Source organism: Neolamprologus brichardi, chromosome 12 (genome assembly GCF_056152115.1).
Source record: "Neolamprologus brichardi isolate AB-2024 chromosome 12, ASM5615211v1, whole genome shotgun sequence".
Classification (NCBI taxonomy): domain Eukaryota; kingdom Metazoa; phylum Chordata; class Actinopteri; order Cichliformes; family Cichlidae; genus Neolamprologus; species Neolamprologus brichardi.
This window is the reverse complement of record NC_142115.1, coordinates 38,584,045-38,605,000: the sequence shown is the minus strand read 5'-3', so window position 1 is coordinate 38,605,000 and position 20,956 is coordinate 38,584,045. Positions and strand designations below refer to the sequence as shown.

At 47.6% G+C, this 20,956-nt stretch overlaps 2 protein-coding genes across 3 annotated transcripts in view; both read right to left on the bottom strand.

Moving 5' to 3' along the window:
- The window catches only part of LOC102778782 (bromodomain-containing protein 3-like), an 8,464-nt gene extending 6,972 nt beyond the window's left edge, over positions 1-1,492 (bottom strand). For both annotated transcript variants that reach the window (XM_087849611.1, XM_087849612.1), the window contains exon 1: positions 1,295-1,492. The gene's annotated coding sequence lies outside the window, so the exon portion shown is untranslated. The remainder of the gene's footprint in view (positions 1-1,294) is intronic.
- Positions 1,493-4,380: 2,888 nt separating this feature from the next.
- On the bottom strand, positions 4,381-19,140 carry LOC102778489 (nucleus accumbens-associated protein 2-like). The gene is made up of 8 exons (XM_006808884.3): positions 18,864-19,140; positions 12,724-13,438; positions 12,379-12,593; positions 11,479-11,735; positions 9,588-9,764; positions 9,395-9,500; positions 5,724-5,821; positions 4,381-5,309 (listed from the first exon to the last, which is right to left on the bottom strand). The coding sequence occupies exons 2-8, from the start codon at positions 13,165-13,167 to the stop codon at positions 4,681-4,683; spliced, it is 1,926 nt and encodes a 641-aa protein (XP_006808947.2). The 5' UTR covers positions 13,168-13,438; positions 18,864-19,140; the 3' UTR covers positions 4,381-4,680.
- Positions 19,141-20,956: the final 1,816 nt, after the last annotated feature.

The window sequence follows — 20,956 nt, the reverse complement described above, 5'->3', positions numbered from 1 at the left end:
TGATAGGTCTATAATGCATCAACTAATAACAGTTATGTAACTGTTCTTGTTAATGTGTCGGTTTGCTTACAAACATTAGTTATTAATCTCATTAGCATGATTTCTTTGACCATACTGACCCTGAATTAAAGTCTACAATGATCACGGCAGAAATCTGAGGGAAACCTGTGTTTATTCAATCAGAGCAGCCGTCTGATCCCGTTCAGCTAAACATTCAAATAAATAACTGTTAATCAAAAGTCACTCAGTGTTTTCTGTGATCCATTACCTGAAGTTTTTAATTACGTCCACGTTTAAAATACTCTCACACCCACAGGTGGCACGTTACAGATTATTATTTTATGTTAATGGAAATTTCTGAGACTGTCACGAATCCAAAAGGCAATAAAGTGAAAATAAAGTATGCTGTGGACATTTTTATATTTTAATCACAACTGATGGAATTAAGACAACACATCTGTGGGTAGTCCAGCCTTCAGTCTCTGCTGATTTAAAGCATCACCACGGGTCAAAATGAGAGAAAAGGCTCTGAATGTCAAACTGATGACAATTTATTTAAAAAACAAAACAAAAACAGGATGGTATTGATGTTATGCGAACTGGTGTACCCTAGGTGGGCATGTCCTGGACACACCTGGGACTGAACAGAATGATACCCGTGCTATGATCTCCTGCACCCAACAGACCCCCTCGGGCCGTCTAAAACCGGGACCGGGACCCGGAGCGGCAAATCCGTGCAGACCCGGGGCCGCCTGTGCGCAGCTAATAGCCAAGCTAACCGCTACGAGCCACCGCTCCGCTGCACAAGGCAACCCGCACACATGACCTTACGTGGCGGCTGCACCGACACCCCGATGGCTCGTAGTGTCGGTGGATCTCTAGCCCCGGTGAAGGGAGCTGGAGCTCGCCTCTGGCCGCTCCACTTCGAGCTCCGCACAAACATCCATTTACCTGCTTTAAAAGATGGCGGGCACAGCAACAGCTAGGTGGCTAACGGAGCACAGCTCCGCGTCGAGGCCGTAACACGTCGGTAATAACACCCACGGCGGCCGAGGTGCTGACGAAATGCGTGCCGGGGTGATATATCGGCCGACGTGATCTAATTTGGCGCACTCCAGGCGCATTAGCGCGGTTACATTTTGCGATATTTGCGGACGTTACCGCTCGATGTTTGGCTAGCTAACGCAGCATTAGCCTGTTAGCTGAGCTTTGTCTGAAGGCGCCGAGCGGCCAGCCAGGCTCCGACACTCTCCGCTCTGCCCGCTCTTTCCCTCCGCTCCCGGTACCCGCTCACCCCGCTTCTCCCGCTCACACACGCTCTTTACTCCGTGTCTCGGTCCTCCGGCGGTCCCGCGGCGGCTGCGACTGCTTTCTGGAAGATTTTTATTTAGCCAAGTAGCATAATAGATGAGTTATCAGCTGTCTTGTCCGTACGCAAGCGCAGTGCCGAGCAGCATCATGGATTTTGTTGTGATTGCATTGGTTGGTCCGGCAGATGACGCGATGTGATTGGCTACGGCGTGCTTGCAGGGTTTTGATTTGTTGCTAGGTGGTGTGAAGAACTGTGATTGGTGCAGGAGGCCGTTAACACGCAGTGATTGGCTGAGCCGATAACCGGGCTCTCGTGATTAGCCGGTAAAGCTGACGGGATTCGGAATGGCGCCGCGGATCGAACTACGTCTCCCAGCATGCACCGCGGCAGCGCAGAGCTGTGCTGACGCTGATCAGTATAGATACCTGAACGACACTTTGAAACACTGTGTCTGTAAATTGGTGGCGAACAGCCTTTTAAATAAAACGATGAAACGTCACGGTGAAAGAGCACAAGCCTTAAAACACACTCGGCACTATTCAGCAGCTTAAATACTTCAGTCTGTGCACCAAAGTCCACCTGAGCGGCCACCGCGCTGTTCCTCACATCAGCACCAAACTCACCTGGAATACCTGCAGAATAATGTTCATGCCAGTCCTTCAGACACTGAACACAAGCTGGGACCTCCACCAAAGACCAGAGGCGATGCTGTAGAGCCGAGTCATCCTTTAATGTCCGGAATGAAGGCAGAGCTTCCTTTAGAAACGCAGCGCTCATGTTTCCACAGCAAAAAGTTAAACAAACCTCTTTGAAGGTGGAGGAGCAGCACGATCAAAGGTGTCTCATCTGCCTGAGACCAGCAACAGAGACACGGCTGATCACTGCACTCAGTGGGACATACAGACCACGTTTCGTCTACAAACATCTTCTTTATTAGGACTATTTATTATTACTCAGTCTCTTGAGGTTCTCTCTGGAGCTGACAGTATTATCTAAGACAGCACCGAGGTCATTCCCACAGCAGGGGTGTGAAACAGAAAGCCCGGGGCCCAGGATAACCCGACAAAGATCCAGCCTGCTGGTGGCTTTGGAAAACGTAAAGGGGGACATCAATGACATCATCATTGGTGATAGCAGAACCTTTTCTGTAAAGACTGAAAGTGGGCTGTTTGTGGCCCGTGATGTGAAATAAGCTCTACAGTCGGTATTTTAGTATAAACCTCTGGGTATGCTTTTTGATTTCAACACTCAGGGTGAGTCGTCACGATTTACTCGCATCCTTCCTCAACATGTAGGTGACTCTGTCATCTGTGAGTGCCAGAACCAATTACAAAGTAACTTGTTACTGTAATCACATTTTTAGTAACATAAAGTCAGTAATTACATTAAAGTCCTGCTGAAGTCAGCTGATTTCAGTTTGTGTGGGAGGAGGGAAATGGTGGCGTGGTAACTTTCAAGAAGTGAAGCTATAGACCTGACTTTTATTTTTATTGCAGAAAAGAACAAGCGTGATGGCACGTGGAAACATGCTAACACACCGCTAGCCAAAATGTCAGAGTGATGATGAAGTCTGCAGACCCGAGTCCAGCAGCCAGAGCCTGAACTTCAAAAGGCAGCAAAGGCAGTCAGGCTGCAGCCTGGATACATGTTTCTACAGTCGGATCACCGTGACGACCGCTTTAAAGTCTTCGCATCTTTGCTTTGTTTGTATGTAACAACTAACTTCAAGATTGTGTGTCCTCGTTAGGATAGAGATCAGTGTGTGGGACTGTACTCTCAGGTTTGGATTGTTTAGAACTATAATTATCAAATAATGAGTTTTGGGTCATTTTACTGAGTAATGAGTAATGTAATGAATATTATAACAAATTACTTTCTCGGAGCAGTAATTAAGTAATCCACTGTATTACTTCTAAGAAAAATAATGAGTAATATGTTACCTTTTTGAGTGCGTGTGTGCGTGTTGTAATGATGTGTGCGAGAGAGAGAGCCTAGATGAATGAGCTTATAATAGAAAGCGCCTCGGCTGCTCAGAGCAGAAGAGGGCAGGAAAAGAAGTCGTAGAGCAGAAGCAGAAGACTGTGAATGTGTTTGCCACACACTCAGTGACCCTGTCAGGATCATATGTACTCATGCAGAGTCAATCCCAGGCGTGGCTACTTTTTATTGTGCATTATTGTTTGGAAGACTTTAGTGTTTCTATAATCTTTTGTCATATTTCCTGGTAGTACTATATAAAACGTGTTACTCTTGTCTTTCTCTGTGTTTGTTTGTTAACATTTCTTTGTAGTATTCTCGTATTTCTTTATAATATTTGTAGTGTTTTGTAGTCTTATAGTATTTTGTGCATATTTTGCATTTCTTCACCATTATGGCTTTCTTTGTGGACATTTGGCTTTTTCTAATTTCAGCCCCATTTTTTGTTTTTTTATTTTATTTTTTATAGTCTTTCTTTATATTTTATAAGTATTTCTGCATAGTTTAATCATATTTCTTTACAGTATTTTAAATGGTAAATGGCCTGTATCTGTATAGCGCTTTGATTAGTCCCTAAGGACCCCAAAGCACTTTACACATCCAGTCATCCACACACCGGTGATGAAGCTACATTGTAGCACAGCCGCCCTGGAGCGCACTGACAGAGGCAAGGCTGCCGGACACTGGCGCCACCGGGCCCTCTGACCACCACCAGTAGGCAACGGGTGAAGCGTCTTGCCCAAGGACACAACGACCAAGACTGTCGGAGCCGGGGCTCGAACCGGCAACCTTCCGATTACAAGACGAACCGCTAGCTCTTCAGCCACGATCGCCCCGGCATATATTTAACATATCGTCTTTTAGCTTTTTGTTGTTTATTAGCATGTTTTCTTCTAGGATTTGTTTTCAGTGTTTTAGCATCCCCTTATAGTTTTAGCATGTCTTGTCGATTATTACTATTTTAAATAGAATAGAATAATCCTTTAATTGTCCCACAAGGAGAAATTTGGTTGTAACAGCAGCAAGACAAACACATATACAAACAAACAAACAAACTTTGTTTGGTGCACAAATCAAACAGAAACAGCAGATCTGATTATCAAGAAGCTTTATTGTTGTTATCAGAGTGAGTATAATCATCATCGTCATCATCATCATCAGTCCTGTTGCTATGGGCCTGTGTGCTGGACTGCAGGAGGCTGTTAGCATGCAGCAGAGCCGAGCAGACAGACAGGTAGTCAGACAGACGGGGCAGAGAGGTAGACAGGTGGACAGGTAGTGAGGTAGGGGAACACACAGGTAGACGGACGAGAGGACAGACAGACAGACGGGTGGGGGGACAGGTAGCTATTGTGTTATTTACATACAGGTAGGCAGATGCATTAGAAAGCTTATTGGCTGTCTTCCAGAGGCTCCACCCCTCGCTCATCTGTGTCAGCCAATGCCCTGTGAGGAGGGGCGGGCTCCGCAGGCTGGGGGGAAGGGTGTGAGGAGGATGAGGAGGAAGAGGAGGAGGAGGATAGGGAGAGGGGGAGGTCTGGCGGTTGTTCAGTCTGTAGCCTCCCGTCCCCCTCCGCCTCACCTCCCGTCATTCCCTCCTCCACTTGCCCCCCGCTGGCCCCTCCTCCTCCACGGGACCCAGCAAACTGCAGGTGAGGCAGGAGGGTGGCTGGGGCCTCCTTCTCCCTCTCCCCTGCTGCCTCCCTCTCGCGCCGCTCAGCATACAGCGGGGCCTCCAGGCCGAGGTAGGATGCGCTGAGCTGCCGCAGGTCCAGCTCAAAGGGGCTTCCGCTGGACTGTGCCACCGACTCTGCCCCCTGACTCCCACCTCCTCCACCTGCTCCCCCTTTCTTACCCTTACGGGGATGGGAGGTTGCAGAGGCGGGGAGGCCCTCGGGGAGGAGAGACTGGATCTTTGGGAGCCAACGTTTGCGGACTCTGCGGGCGTTGGTGCACATGTCGGCTGCAATGACGTTCATCTCGCTCTCCTTAAAGTTAGGAGCAAAGTTCTGACAGTACACTGAGGAGGAGGAGGAGGGGGGGGGGGGGGGGAGAATCTCAATACTTTTAAAATACAATAAAAGGCAGAAATCATGACTCACAGTGTGTGTGTGTGTGTGTCCATGTGTTCCTGTCTAGCTATCTTTGTGAGGACCGAAAGCTGCATTCTACTATACTTGTGAGAACCAACAGTCAGACACACACACACACACACACACACACACACACACACACACACACACGCACATGTCCTCACAGATTTAAAGGCATGTTTGAAGCTCAAACTGTGGTTTTAGTGTCAGGGTTACAGTTAGGTTATGGTCAGGTTTAGGGTCAGAGTCAGGCGTTCATCTTTAATGGTTAGGGTAAGCATTATGTCAATGAAGGTCCTCACTAAGATAGCTGAACCGGCGTGAGTGTGTGTGTGTCTTACGTTTGACAGTGTTTAACACTCGGTTGTCCAGGGGCTTCCGGCTCGGATCATTGGTGGAGGAGCGGATCCCTGTCCCGCAGCTATTGGCCAGCGTGTTTCTATGGAAACCATAACAACCCAATCAGCACCTATACCAGCTGTAGGTTCCCCTCCCCCTCCCACTCCGAGACTGTGACTGAGCTGTTATGTAAAGCAGCTGCTGCCGACTGTCAGAAGCTTCTGGAAGATCTCATACAGCCGCGGGTCACATGGTGTCTGATGATGTCACAGCGTCTGGGTCGATAAGCGTTTTAGAGGCACATAAATATGACTGACTGATAAACGTGAGTTTCTGACCATCAGGTTTCACACCAGGACGAATCCAGACATTCATCCACGCGTGACACACGGGTCATCCATTAGTTCACGTGGTCATTAACGGCGTCGGCGTAAAAACGCCTTTCAAAGGCATTTGTATGTCCATGAAACATCAGCAGGTGCGCTCTAACGTTACTGTGGCCTCGGGGCTCAGGGGGGGGGAGTTCTTAAACATCGAACATAATTACAGGCGACTCCCAGGTCAGGTTTGTCAGGACGTCAAATGTCCCACCAGGGAGAGAACGCTCTAGATCATATTTACTCCAACATCAAGCATGCATATAGAGCCATGCCCCTCCCCCACCTCGGCCAGTCGGACCACCTCTCCCTCCTGCTCTCCCCAGCCTACGCCCCCCCCAGACGCAGTGCCAGGCCCACCACAGGGACGGTTCCAACCTGGAAATGCTCTCTCCAAACCACAGGACTGCTCCACACAGACAGACTGGGACATATTTGGACACCAGGACCTGGAAACGTTCACAGCATCAGTGCTGGACCATATCGAGTTCTGCAAATGTGACTGTGGACAAACCAAAAACCCTGGATGACCAGCGAGGTCCGATCACTCCTCAAAAACTGTGACGCCGCCTTCAGGTCAGGTGACAGAGCTCTGTACAGGGGGATCAAAAAAGCAGAGACAGACCATAAAGGAAGCTGCGAGTCCCAGCTGTCCAGCACCAACACACGGGAGGTGTGGCACAAGACATCATCAACCACAGAGGCTGTGACAGCAGAAAACCTGAGTGTGCAGCTGGCAGAGGAAATAAACAGCTTCTTCACCCGCTTTGAAACACAACAACAGCAGCACTCATCTGCCTCAGCCCTGCTCCCATCCTCATCCTCACCTGGTTCCTGCACCGCTTCACTCACTGTAACGGAGCACGATGTCAGACGTGTGCTCCCAGCAGTGAACCCCAGGAAGGCGGCCGGTCCAGACGGAGTACCTGGCAAGGTGCTAAGAGCATGCGCACACCAGCTCACCCTCATCTTCACCAGACTCTTCAGCCTCTCACTGGATCAGCAGCCATCCCATCCTGTCTAAAATCAGCCACAATCATCCCAGCGCCGAAGACGTCTCCCATCTCCAGCCTGAACGATTACCGCCCTGTGGCCCTCACGCTGGTGATCATGTAATGCTTTGAGAGACTAGTCCTTCAGCACATCAAGGATTACCTCACCCCAGAATTCAACCCCCACCAGTTTGCATACTGCACGAACAGATCCACAGAAGACGCCATCGCCCTCCACGCTGTGCTGAGTCACCTGGAACAGCGGCAGAGCTACGTCCGACTGCTCTTTGTGGACTACAGCTCAGCCTTCATCCAGCCTTCATCCTCATCACCAAACTGGTCACTCTTGGCCTCCCTCCTCTCACATGTGTCTGGATAAAGGACTTTCTCACAAACCGGCCCCAGACTGTGAGGCTCCGCCCCCATCTCTCCTCCACCCGCACACTGAGCACAGGCTCCCCACAGGACTGTGTGCTGAGCCCCCTCCTGTATTCTCTCTACACCCACGACTGCAGCTCGACCCACAACAACAATCTCATCATCAAGTTTGCCGATGACACCACGGACTGATGTCAAAGGGAGACGAGGCAGCCTACAGAGAGGAAGTCCTGAAGCTGGCAGCCTGGTGTTCAGAGAACAACCTGACACTGAACATGATTTTATTTTATATGCTGGAATATGCAGAACATAGGTTTAAAGTAGGGGTGGGCGATATAAACGATATACGATAGAAACGATATAAATTTGGCCAACGATAGAGATTTTGACTATACGGCTCTATCGCGATAGCGCATGTTGATGATGTCATCAAGCTGCGGCTGTTTGCGTGGAAAGCATTGCAGCGGTAAAACCATTATCATCTGCAAATTATGCCGACCGTCATAGCAAAGAGATGAAACACTCTTGAAATATGGGGAAAGTCAAAAACTGCGCTTCCTCCACTTCCCTAACATTGATTCATTAATGTTGAATTCTCTCGCAGCTGCTCTGTTCCCATGTTGTTGCAGTATATGAATGACTAACCTCGTATTGTGGATGAATGATCTCAGTTGTTCTCCTGACTGAAGTTTACAGCATCCTGCTATGCGACTGCATTTGTCCCTGACCACCAGAAACCCTCACGTTAACTTTTATCGAGTGGAAGAAAAGTTGGCGTTCATCCTCCAGCTTCACTGTGCTAATGTTATGCTAACATAGCTGTGTAGCTAGCAGTCACGTAGCACAACATTATATACCAGGTAGTCCAACTTCAGTAACCCTGCAAACGTCACTGCTGTTTAGTTTTCTGTCTTCATTTATGTTGGAAGTGGTAGCAGAGCTGTACGTTTGAATTAGCTTAAAAAATCTCTCAGTCAAACCATGCTATATCATGATTAGGTGTAAACTAGTGAGCTAACTTCCTGTTAACTTCTAACTCCGTTAAATTTAATAAATTCTGTTTTCATGGATGCATGGATGTTAAACTTAATTGTTACACCCGATAAAGCAGCAACGCTGATGATTTAATTAAAGATGAAAGAATTTAGACCGTTTTTAACTCTTAGTGTTCGTTTGACTTTGGGACCTGAAGATGACGGAGTTTAGGACCCAGATTACTCCGTGAAGCTCCTCCCTACGGCAGCCGTAATGCTCTGACGATCCATCAAGCAGTGCAGCTTACCAAAGTTGTACTAAAACATTTTTTAACAGATTTTTGCCAAAATCGGTTCGAGGTCAGTAAGCACAACCAGAATTCATACATAAGGCGCACTCTCGATTTTTGAGAAAATTAAAGGATTTTAAGTGTGGGAAACACGTTATACAGAAGAAAAGAATATATCGTGATAGATATCGTTACTGCATGTGCTTCAAATTATATCGCGATATGGATTTTAGGCCATATCGCCCAGCCCTAGTTTAAATGTTAAACACATTTCTTCCAGTCAGAGACTGTTGCATAGAATTTGATTTTTGCTTGATGCATAAAGTAAAACATCAGGAAATCCCCGCGTAGCATCAGCTCATCAATGACTTCATAAACACTTCTGTCCATCTGTGCTGAGGAAACACCAGCAACTCAAAGTAATCTCATGTTTGTAGCAATACTTTTACAACTTTCATCAGATATGTAAGGTACCTAAAAACAGAAAAAATAAATGTTTGGTTCTTTAAACTTTAACAGGAAAATCAAACACCTGGATTCAACAAACTTACCTTTAGTTCCTAATCCTGGTTTAGTTAAACCAGCCACAAGGCACCACAACCTTTATGTTCTCTTTAAACTAAGCTGCTGCATCCATGCGACTCACCCAGGTAAGAGCTCACCTGTCAAAGAAGGTTGCTAGCAGCCTCCTGAGCAGCACCTTATGTTTGACTCCAGCACACAGGTGACAGTTCATCAGCTGACCTCGGGTCATGAACACACCTGAACCTGAACACACAAACACAGAGGGGAGCGTGTGTCACATGACGCTGGGTTACAGGTGTCTGAGATACAGTTGGACAGGTGTTGTCCTACCTGCCACCAGCTCCACCTTCTCTCCTGGGTCTCCCTCGGTGTAGAGTGACGGGTGGCACCGATACCCAATCTGACTGATCAGACTGGCGGGAAGTGCCATGTTGTCCCGACCAACCAGCACGCAGGGCCGACGCTCATTAGCCAATGGGAGGGGGAGCATCTCCATCTTCTCTTGGACTGAACCAATGAGAAACAGGGAGGGGAGCGAGTGTCAGGAATCCCAGGAAGTAAAATGACCAAAACTCACCTGTTTGAGTTAATATGTGACATCAGTGGGGCCTGTATGAGCTGAACGTTAACAAGTCCTGTTGGGGAGTCAATGAAGGGACATTAAAAACATAGAAAACGAGCAAAAAGGTGGAGAACCCACAAGATGATGTTTACATAGTCACCATGGTAACAGGACAAAAGGACCCAAAACCTGAACCCCCTCTAACGTCTTACTTCATAGTGTAATCGTCACATATTCACACACACATCATCCTGTCAGTGACTGTGTGGTAGCTGAAATCCGTCCACACACTCACCTCATTAGTCTGGTTTGCAGGTAAACATGTATTCATATCATTCATTTCTAAACTTAAGCCTAACAGTGATATTATAAAGTGCACATATTAGCACTGTGTGGGGTTTTTAAATATATTCAATATATTCTTTTATGTTAATTATGTTTTTGTTTCTTTGAGTTACCTGGTTCGGGGAGGTGTTTCCTGTCTGGGTAAAGGTGTGACCAGCGGGGCCACCCATGTGCTTGTCAGCAACACGACTGTTTTAGGTTTAGTGTTGTTTTGTGTCTAGTTAGTATTGGTGTTTGTTCTGTTTCCCCTGTTGTGTGTAAACGGTTACCCTGCTGTGTGTTTGTGTTTAGGTCAGTTTGTGAGTTAAGTTGTGTCTCCGTTGTTTGGGTAGTTACGTTTCTGTAGGTCGCTTTTTCAGTAGAGTTATATTTAGCTGACCTCTTTTACGGGCCCATTAATTATATTTTGAACTTTGTCTTTTTAAACTTTTTAAGGGGTAAAATAAAAAAATCCCACTTTGGAGACATTTCTCTTGTGTGTCTTCGCTGCTCGGCCAAACTCACTGTGTCTTTAAGGATTTGCTAGCTTAGCTTAGCTTGTAGCTGACTCGCTAGCATGGCCTCTTCACCCGTTCCTCCTGCACTTTGTTCAGTTACTCCTCAGCCTCCTTTAGCAGTAATGATACTTGTAATAAATGCAGCCTGTCTGGAGCTCTGGAGGCCAGGATCACTGAATTGGAGACTCCGGCACCCTTGAAACACCCGTAGCTAGCCAGGCCCCTGTAGCCGGTGCAGAAGGTAGCGTAGGCCCCGCTAACTCAAGACAACAACTTATTTAGCATGTGTCATTTCTCCTCAGCGTGGCTGGCTCAAATGCTTTTGTAGGGGGGTTCTCTCTAATCACTTTGAAATGGTCAGAAGTGACCAAAGATGAACTACAGACCTGCTTGAATCAGTTCAGGGCAGCAAACGTATCCTTGGAAACAGGAGAATTGGGTAACCGGAGCCCCTGTTTACAGGATGCTATTTGAATAAAAAAGAAAATGTTTCGCATATTTTTCAAAGGAAGTGGCCGTGTGACTTCTGTTATCAATGACTGCCTTTTTGTTTTACAGGAGGTATTAAACTGAACTCCGACGTTTTACTGCATCCATCCATTCCTCTCAGGGTGGCGCAGGGCTGGAGCCTATCCCAGTCTGTCCAGGGATGACCCACTGTCACCAACTGCTGGCTCATAGAGGGTCATGTGATTGTTGGGGTTTCTCTGCATTATTATAGGCTGCTTACCGTACAATATAAAGCACCGTGAGGAACTGTTCTTGTTATTTTGTGATGTATAATTGATATTGATTTGGGTGGTGGATAAATACTCACTGTAGGGGTTTCCGGGGTGTCCGTAGATGTGCTGATAGAGTCCGGGGTGTACAGCGTTGCTGTAGTAATCTTCCTCCAGCTCTTCCTCGGTGGGTGGGTGGGATGGGGGAGAGTCTGTGGGGAGACTGGATCCTCCTGGACTGGAGCGACCCCCGCCTGCCAGCAGGTAGGACTGCAGACCCGGAACCAGCCCACCTGCACTCAGGTAACACAAAGCCGTGCTCCTGGAGGACTGGAGCTCTGCTGCGATGTCCACTCTGAGGAGAGAACCAGCAGGAGAAGATGACATCACAAACCTTCATCAAGGTCCAAGCACTCGTCCACAGCTGAGGGTGGGATCCATTTATCTGGGATTCAAATCTCAGGGATCAGTCCCAGGTACAAAGGTATATTTAATCCCGGTCGCCTCATACACAATATCAAACTTCATACGTAGAGTTAGTCAGGCAAAACCTGACAATATCAAAGATCTATCCACTTTGTGACCCTGCACCCTCATTGGTCATCAACTCATCATTCACAAAGTAGACCCTCCCCCCGTCATCTCCTGAATGAAGTGGGTGTGTTTGTGCCACACTGTCTCCCCCATTGCTGCCATTACAGCGACGTGTTGGATCCACAGCTCAGGTCAGCAGGAAGTCGTCCCATCCGAGGTGAGAGAGGCCTGGAAAACATGTGTGGGAATTCTCCCTGAAGACTTCCTGCAGTCATCCACGCAGACGTTAAATGAGCGTGTGATATGAGATAAATACATCATGTATGACACACACATAAAGCATCATTTGTTCTTTCTTTTCCATCTGGTTACTGAACAGGTGGGCGGTCCTGCTGCGTCTGGACTGGGACGTCTCTGACTCGGTCTGGAATAATCTTTCCAACACTGAGAAAATATTTCCTCACCTGGTCTCCTCTCCTCCTGTTCCTGCTGCTCCTCCGGCCTCCTCCGCAGGAGGTGTGTCAGCTCGCTCCTGTTTGATCCTGCTGACGGCGAGCAGCAGCTCCTCGGGGCTCAACGCCGGCTGGTCTGGACTCACTTCCTGCAGCTGGGGGGCGCCGTGCTGCTGCTGCTGGGCCGTCTGAGTGTCAAAGCCCCCGAGCTCGTCTGCTGAGGTTGTCTGTAAACACCAGCGTTTAAATACAGTTACAAAGAGAAGAAAAACACACAAACAGTCTCCTGTGGCAGCTGCAGTTCTCCTGACGTCCACTAGATGCTGCTGTTTCCCACTAACCTCTGTTTAGACCCACCTGTGAGTCACAGCAGAGCGGTGAGGAGGCAGAGGAAGCCTTCATCATCATCAGCTCCATACCGCGCTCCACAATGTTCTGGATCTGCAGGTACCCGGCGGTGTACATGAGCACCAGCTGCTCGCTGGCCGCCATGCTGAGGCGCCCCGTGTAGCAGAAGGACAGAATCTGCTGGAAACACGTCGGCGTCACTGAGGATGGGAGCTCGAACACCGCCTGGGAGGAGGAGTCGGAGGAAGAGGAGGAGGAGTCGGCCGCAGAGCTGAACAGGTCTCTGAAGTAGAGCGAGGAGGCAGCGAGGACAGCCCGGTGCGCCTTGAAGGCCTGACCCTGCACCAGGATGGAGACGTCGCAGTAGTGTCCCAGCAGCCGCTGCTCGTTCAGGCTGCCCAACACGCTGCTGCCGAAGTCGGGGATCTCCACCTGCAGCAGCCCCTCCGACATGGTGGTGGCCGTCGGCTCGCTGAGGTCGCAACGGGAAGTGGACGACGGTTTGATGACGGTCCTGATGAGCCAGAGCTGGGCTGACGGATGCAGACAGCGGGGCGTTTAGGTGTCGGGGATGCTGCAGAAAGTTCCTCCAAAAAGTCTGAGGTCCATAATGCTGGTGCAGAACAAACAATGAGGTCAAAGGTCAGCAAGGAGGCGGGGGGTTCAGGTTGAGAAGGAGGTGGTCAATCATTAAGATGCAGATCAGCTCGGTCCAGAGAAACAGCTGTAGAGAGGGAGACAAAAGGAGGCGTGGTCAAACCCTCACGGCGTCTTGAGTGCCCACAGAACAAACCGAGGACACGTTTAACCCACGCCTGCTCGCCGACACGGCAACAGGAAAACCTCAAACCTGCTGCGCGGCGCGCCTCTAGAGTCCAACAAACAAAAACACTGAGCGCGCTCAAACACAGGGCGTCACAAACATCAACATTCAAACCTGAGATAACTTTATTTAAACCCATTAAACGCATCGAACAGCCGTTTCATCGAGTCCGTTTAAAAAACACGTTGGAGATAAATATTCCTTTCAGTTTTGTTTTCATTGTAAGTCTGAGTGCAGAGAGAAAAACTGACCACAGGTGTCAGTTCATGAAGCTTTATTATCAGGTGAGATTCAGACGCAAAGCGAGAGGTCAGACCTTTAAATGACGTTTGCAGAGAGGAGCCGAGGTGTTCGAAGAGTCTTTGACTTCAGTGTAAAGAACTTTTATTTTGTATAGTCAAAGTGTTCAATATTCAAATTAAATATGGCTAAAAATTGAGCTCTTCACCTTTACTAAGAAGGCGGAGCTTCAGTTTAGAGAAATTTGAGGATTTTGATTGGATGTTGCCGGTATCATCACTGACCACTCTGCTCTGTCACCCAGATGTGGTCACCTCTGGACTGAAAAAACAACATGGTGACGCTGAAGCTTGAAAATACAGTTTTTGTATTATGATGTCACTGTGGCGTCACCAGGTGATCAGAGAGTGACGCGACTAATAACGCCAAAGTGACATCATCAGAAAGCCACACTCTGGTTGGTTTCTGATGATTCTGTGTCTTTGTCTCGCGACCTTTTCAATGAAGCTGCGTTTAGATATCATTTCAAAATAAGATGCACTTGTGACGGCTGCCGAGTGACGAGGTTACATCTCGCAGCTGCCCCTCGGCAAGCTTCCGGAAGTTGATCAATCAGAAGAAAGTGAACGTTTCTGCACACTTTCTGTTGAGTGGTTGGATCTCCAGGTCAGGCTCAACGCTGTTTGTCTGTGACGTGGAGGTGTGGGTAAATAAACAGGTGAGGTGCAGACAGAGGTGTTTGCTGAGAGTCATGTGATCAGGAGGCAGCGTTCAGTCTGACGCATCAGCGTCTAAAACACTGAGCTAAAGTCTGAGGCTCACAAACACATTCACGGGTGAGTCATCGAGCCGGGTCGACGGACGAGGGGCATCGCGACCGCTTCAGCTGGCGTCTCACAACAGGGTTCAGTCAGAAATATTTGAGGTGAGGCACCTCGGCACGCTGGGAGGAGGAGCCACAGTGCGGACGGCGTGCTGAGCGCGTCTCCATCAAAGGGCCGTTGTTTCTGAAATGATTCAGAGAGGATGACGTATCATTACTGACAAATGTGATCAGGTCATGTAAGTGGCAGCTGTGAAGCCACGCAGGGTTTTATCTTTCCTGTTTCGTTTTAAGGGTTTACCTTCAGCTTTGAGCACGAATCAGAAACGCTGCATTTACAGTAAAGTGACGCCAACGTGTGGGCAAAGCTACGGCAGGTGGGCTGAGAGGAGGGACGCGCTGTTTGAATAGCTGCATCTTTGTTCAGACTGTATATGACTTTACATCTACAGACGTCATTTGTTATTCCAAAATCAAACTTCTGCTGTTCTGAATGAATCTGAACTAATGAAACAGCTTTGCAGCTCCAGCATTTGTTACTCCCTGTTTTCTTCTTTTTTCTTGTTTGTTGCCTGAACTTGTCTCATATCTCTTCATTAGTTGGAAAACACTTCATTTGGAAATAAATTCAACAACAAAGCCATTAGACGAACGAGTCGGTGAAAAGCAAATCCAGCCTCTCTGCTGGTGTGATGGCCATGAACTGCCAGAACTGTCAAACCTTCAACCGTGAAGTGCACTGGTCCCTCGCTATAACGCACTTCACCAGATTTTTTTTGTGCAACTTTGCTTTTTGTTTTGTTTTTCTTACAGCGCATTGTGTTCTGCATCCTGATTGGCTGAAGTCCACTGTCAGTCTCCTCCATGCTGTGTCTCCTGTACAGCACAGCGTTCAGCTCGTCAAATTTACATAAATCTTCGATCCTAGCAGCGTGACTCTGAATTGCTGTACTGTAAGTTTTCTCCCTAGCAAACACAACGATGTCGATGAAACATTTTGCACCGTCAGAGGCTCCTGTGGGAGCACCCAAAGGCAGAGGAAGACGCTCACCATCGCACAGGAAGTTGGACTTCTGCTTAATGCTAAAGGAAGTTGGAAGTTACCGTATTTTTCGGACTATAAGGCACATTAAGCGAAACAAAACAGTCAAACTTTACTCTTTCTTCTTGCTTCCTCTACTTCCGCACCATTGATCCATTGATGTTGAATTCTCTGACAGCTGCTCTATTTAAATGTTCTGGACCTGAAAACAGGGTTTGATCTTCAGTTTCATTCTATAATACTCGACTTATTTTTCTACTAAGGTCTTTGTGAGAGTTTAAACAAGAGAGAAATGTGTGAAAGTGTTCATGCCTGTCTGAGAAAAGTGTATAAAGTGTGTAGTGAGGGGTTTTACAGCCTTAAAACATCTATAATAACTGTAAAACATAAAGCTGCTACTTCACCTATTGCGGGTTATTTTTAGAACGTAACTCCTGCAATAAACGAGGGACCGCTGTGACTCAAGCTGTCAGTAAGATACTATATTTAAGAGTTTCATTCAAACTGCAGCTGACTTTCAGCTGAAGGTGTTCCACAGGGATCAGTACCAGATCCACTGTTGTTGTTAAAGAATGGATGGTGTGTGTATATGCCGATGACACCGCCCTGTATGAAACCTTTAAAATTGTACCGATTTTAACAAAAAGAGGGGAACATTTGTTTAGTGCATGAATGAAATGTTCACAATCAGATGTGTTCAGCATCTGTCAGAGTTTCCTCACGTGTTTCCTTTGGTGTAACGTTTTAGGCTAAATGGTAAAAACACTCATTCGCTTCTGCCACTAACCAGACTTTGGTCAAGTCAGAGATCATTTAATGAACTTATTAATTTAAAGTTTGTTCTAAATTGTTTTTGTTTCTCAGCTTTCCAAAAACGTTGGGAATACAGAGAAACAATGTAACTTGTTACTCTGAATTGTAGCTTTGAGACGTCACCTTGAGCCGACTGTTGTTATGAACTGGCTCTATATGAACTGAATTGAAGATCCTGAGTAGGGATGGGTATCGAAACCCGGTTCTTGTTGAGAACCGGTTCCCACTGTTTCAATTCCTTGGAATTGTTTGCCATTTTTACAAACGATTCCCTTATCGACTCCAGTCGCCCCAAATGACGTCACCACGTTGCTGAGCGTCATTTACCTGGCAGGAAACACGGCGCCTCAAAAGTTTGGTTACACTTTACGAGAACGGATGACAACAGGGCAACTTGCAATACTTGCAAAGTAGATATTTCATTTAAGGGAGGAAACACTACAAAACACGCGATGACCTTAAATGAATGTCGTGTTTTTAATTCCGGACTCGTGAATCTCAATGCAGCAGCAGCGGTAACGTTTGCACGTCCTCTCCCGTTAACGCGGCAGGTAAATAATCAACAACAGTGCAGATTATGTTAGCGCGATCTGCCTTATTACAAAACCTGCCATTACTGTGCGTTTAGGTGACCATGATGAGACAGAGTCTGGCTCAGATGCTGGCAGTTCTCGCTGCAGTCTACCGTAGCGTCTCCTTTCAGGCAGGATAGACGAATGTCACCGAGCAGTGACTCAGTTTGTGGTCAAAGGCTTGCACCTATACTTTGTTATTGCTACAGAAGAATATTTATTTTATTATTTTACATTTACAATTTGTTTTTCCTGGGACCCAGTGACCCCCCCCCATTGAAGAGCCGTAGGCTGTGGATCTCTTAAGATCTCACTACTGGGTTTGTAAGGCCATGTTACTCCTAAATTTCTATCTTGTTCAAAGAGAAGATATAAAACAAAGTTCTAAGCTAACGACCTTAGTGTTCTCCTTTTTTAAAAGAATCGATAAAGAATCGAGTCGTTAAACAGAATCGAACATGAAATCGGAATCGTGAAAATCTCATCACCCATCCCTACTCCTGAAGCAGTGTTTGTCCTTTAGTGAGAGAAAAGCTGATGTTCGTTATGTTCCAGCTCAAAGTGTCTGCTGTCCTCCAGGCTAAACATGATGAAATGTAAAAGCATATGTGTTGGTGTCTCCACGCTGCTGCAGAGATTTAAAACTGAATGCGTGTCAGTGCTGGGACAGCCTCACAGTGACACCTTGTGTTTCGGAGGGTTTTATTTTCACGTGATAACACGATGACGTTTGAGTTCTTAAAGACAAGAACGTCTGTGTCCAACGAGGGGCTTTCAAAGCTTCTCCTGCATGATTTTGCCTGAAAGACTAAACTCAGGGAGCAGAACTCTGGGTGTAGTTTTGACATAATCATCCATGAACTCACTATAAACAGAGACATGGACCCAGACCCAGACCTGTGGTCCAGTATAGTCCAACATACTCAGCTAAAGTCCAGCAAACTCCACTACAGTTCAAACAGCCCAGCTTAGTCTGCTCAAGTCCTCTGCAGTGCTACAGTCCAGCAGCTCCTTGTACAGCCCACTATGGTCCACTATAGTCATGTAGAATCCAGCACAGTCCAGTGTAGTCCAGAACCGGTCCCTATGGTGCATGAGAGTCAACTACAGTCCAACCAAGTCCTTTACAAACCACTTCAGTTAAGTATAGTAGGCTAGAGTCCAGAAGAGTCCTCTGCAATCCATCGTCGAGGAGGTTCTCCTGTAGTCTGTCAGAATCCCACACAGTCCATTATAGTCCACTACATTTTAGGACAGTCTACCAAAGCCCAACAGAGTCCCCTACCGTCCAACCAAGTCCACCGCACCCCACTACAACCCAGCAGGGTCCAGTACAGTCCACTAATGTCCACTACAGTCATCTACAATCCAGCAGACTCCTCTATACTCTGCTAAAGTCAACCAAGTCCTCTGCAGACCTCTACAGTTCAGAATATTGTGCTGAAGTCCAGCCAAGCACTCTACGGCTCACTACAACCCTGCAGGGTCCTCTACAGTCCTCTACAGCTCAGGACCGTCACCTGCAGTCCAGCACAATCGTCCCCAGTGGACTGGAGCTCAGGACAGTCTGACACCACCCAGCCGAGTTCTGCACAGTCCCCTGTAGTCCGGCAGAGTTCGGGACAGTCTGCTGATTCCAGGTGAGTCTCAGAGTTGAGCTCAGTGTTTTTGTTGTTTACGGAGCAGCAGACAGACAGACAGCTCAGAGTGAGGAACAGAGTTTGACAGAGCGACAGACAGACAGGTTAAACAGACAGTTTCAGAGTGCCGGGACAGACAGACAGCAGAGAGACAGCCAGAGGAGGACGGATGTCAGACAGAGAGACACCTCCTTACCTCCTCTCTGCTCCTCTTCCTCCTCTGCTTCTCCTCCATGCAGCAGGCAGGACGGCTGGCTGGGAGAGGTTTTCTTCTTCTCCTGCGCTCAGTCAACGCATCGTCTGGTGTGTCACAGGAGGGGGGGAGGGAGGAGAGGGAGGCAGAGACACAGCAGACAGCCGAGGAGGAGGAGGAGTCATCTGAGGACAGCGAGGGAGCTAATGCGGCTAACTGCCCTGCAGAGGACGAGAGAGAGAGGGGCGGGCGAGCATGCATTACATAGAACATGCTGCAAGGTTGAACATTACTCATGAAACTCGCTAAAAACACACATGTAGGCTGTCACACACACTGTCACACACACACCACTGCACAGTGTGTGTGTGTGTCAGTGTGTGTGTGTGTGTGTGTGTGGCATGACTTGGCCAAATGCACAGCGCTGCATTGCAGTGCTGAGGCTGAGTTGGCATGCCGAGTACATAGCGTGCATACTGCGACTGTGTGCCAGGCTGACACACACACGCTTATATCGCTGTCTCTGTGAGGACATCTGCTGTATGTACAGCCACCCACAGCCCCTGATCCTGACCCCAAACAAAGTTTGAACAACCACACAGTCCTTTAAAGGAGCGTGACACACAGAGGCCGAAGGGTCCTCGCTCTGATGGTGAAACAGCCGTGCTTGGTCCTCACAGCGATAGTCACACCAGCACACACAAACACAAAGCAGCAGTTTTGCAGCCTCAGCTTCCATCAACACTTACAGTTTCTAACACGAGAGAGAGACAGCTACTGTAGAGAGACAGACAGGCCTGGTGTCTGTGTTTAATGGGTGGGTGGATGCTGAATGTGTGAGGGAGGGGGAGGAGGAAGAGGAGGGGGTGCTAAGGCTAAATAAGGATTCGTACAGTAGCTCTGTGTGTGTGCGTGTGTTTGTTCATGTCTTTCTGTGTTTATGTAGACATATCGTGGTTGAAATCTGTCCTGCTGAGGACTTTCCTGCACTGTGAGGACATTGTTTGGTCCTCAGCCCTACAAAGGGTCACCTTCAGGGTCAGGTGAGGTCAGGTGAGCGGGCCTGCTACCTGCTGACGTACAGACTCTGTGGTCTCCAGCATCGGTCGAGGGTCTCATCTTTGTGCTGCAGTTCTTAGAAAAACTCCATCTGCTTGTTCTCAGTGTCTCCAGCTCTGTAACAGCTCTGCTCACAAGCAGCATGTCTCTAACACCTCACTGTGTCCCGACACCAATGTGTCACTAGGGCTGGGCCATATCATACCGTTCACGGTAATACCGCTGCAATGTTAGGCAACAATAAAAAAATGAAATATCGCAATAGAATATGGGTAAAATGCGCCTGCGCACGTGGCCGAAAAAGCATGGCGGTAACGGAGAATGAGAAGGGGGAAACAGATGAACCAGAATTGGTTTGTAAAAATGCTGCAACTTCAGTGATGTGGAACTGGTTTGGTGTTTGTCCGTCAGATACACAACAAAGCACTTTTTTTCGTACAACATGCAAGCGGCCGTAGTTATTGCCGTATTTGTCGGACTAAGGTGCTCGTAAACCTGGGAGTAATCTGGGTCCTAAACTCCGTCCGCTTCAGGTCCCAAAGCCAAACGAACACTGCAGCATCACTGAGTTAAAAACTGTCTAAATTCTTTCCTATTTGATAAAATGATCAGTGTTGCTGCTTTACCAGGTGTAACTGTGAAGTTTAACATCCAGGCATCCATGAAAACAGAAGTTATTACATTTAACAGAGTTAGACGTTAGCAGGAAGTTAGCTCACTAGTTTCACTAGTTACCTAAACATGATATAGCATGTTCTGACTGAGTGATTTCTGAAAAAATTCAAACATACACCTCCAACATAAATGAAGACAGAAAACTAAACAGCAGTGACGTTTGTAGGGTTACTGAAGTTGGGCTAGCTGGTATATAATGATGTGCTACGTGATCGCTAGCTACACAGCTATGTTAGCATAACATTAGCACAGTGAAGCTGGAGGATGAACGCTAACACTTTTCCACTCGATAAAAGTTAATGTGAAGGTTCCCGATGGTTAGAGACAAATACAGTCGCATGGCAGGGTGCTGTAAAAGGACC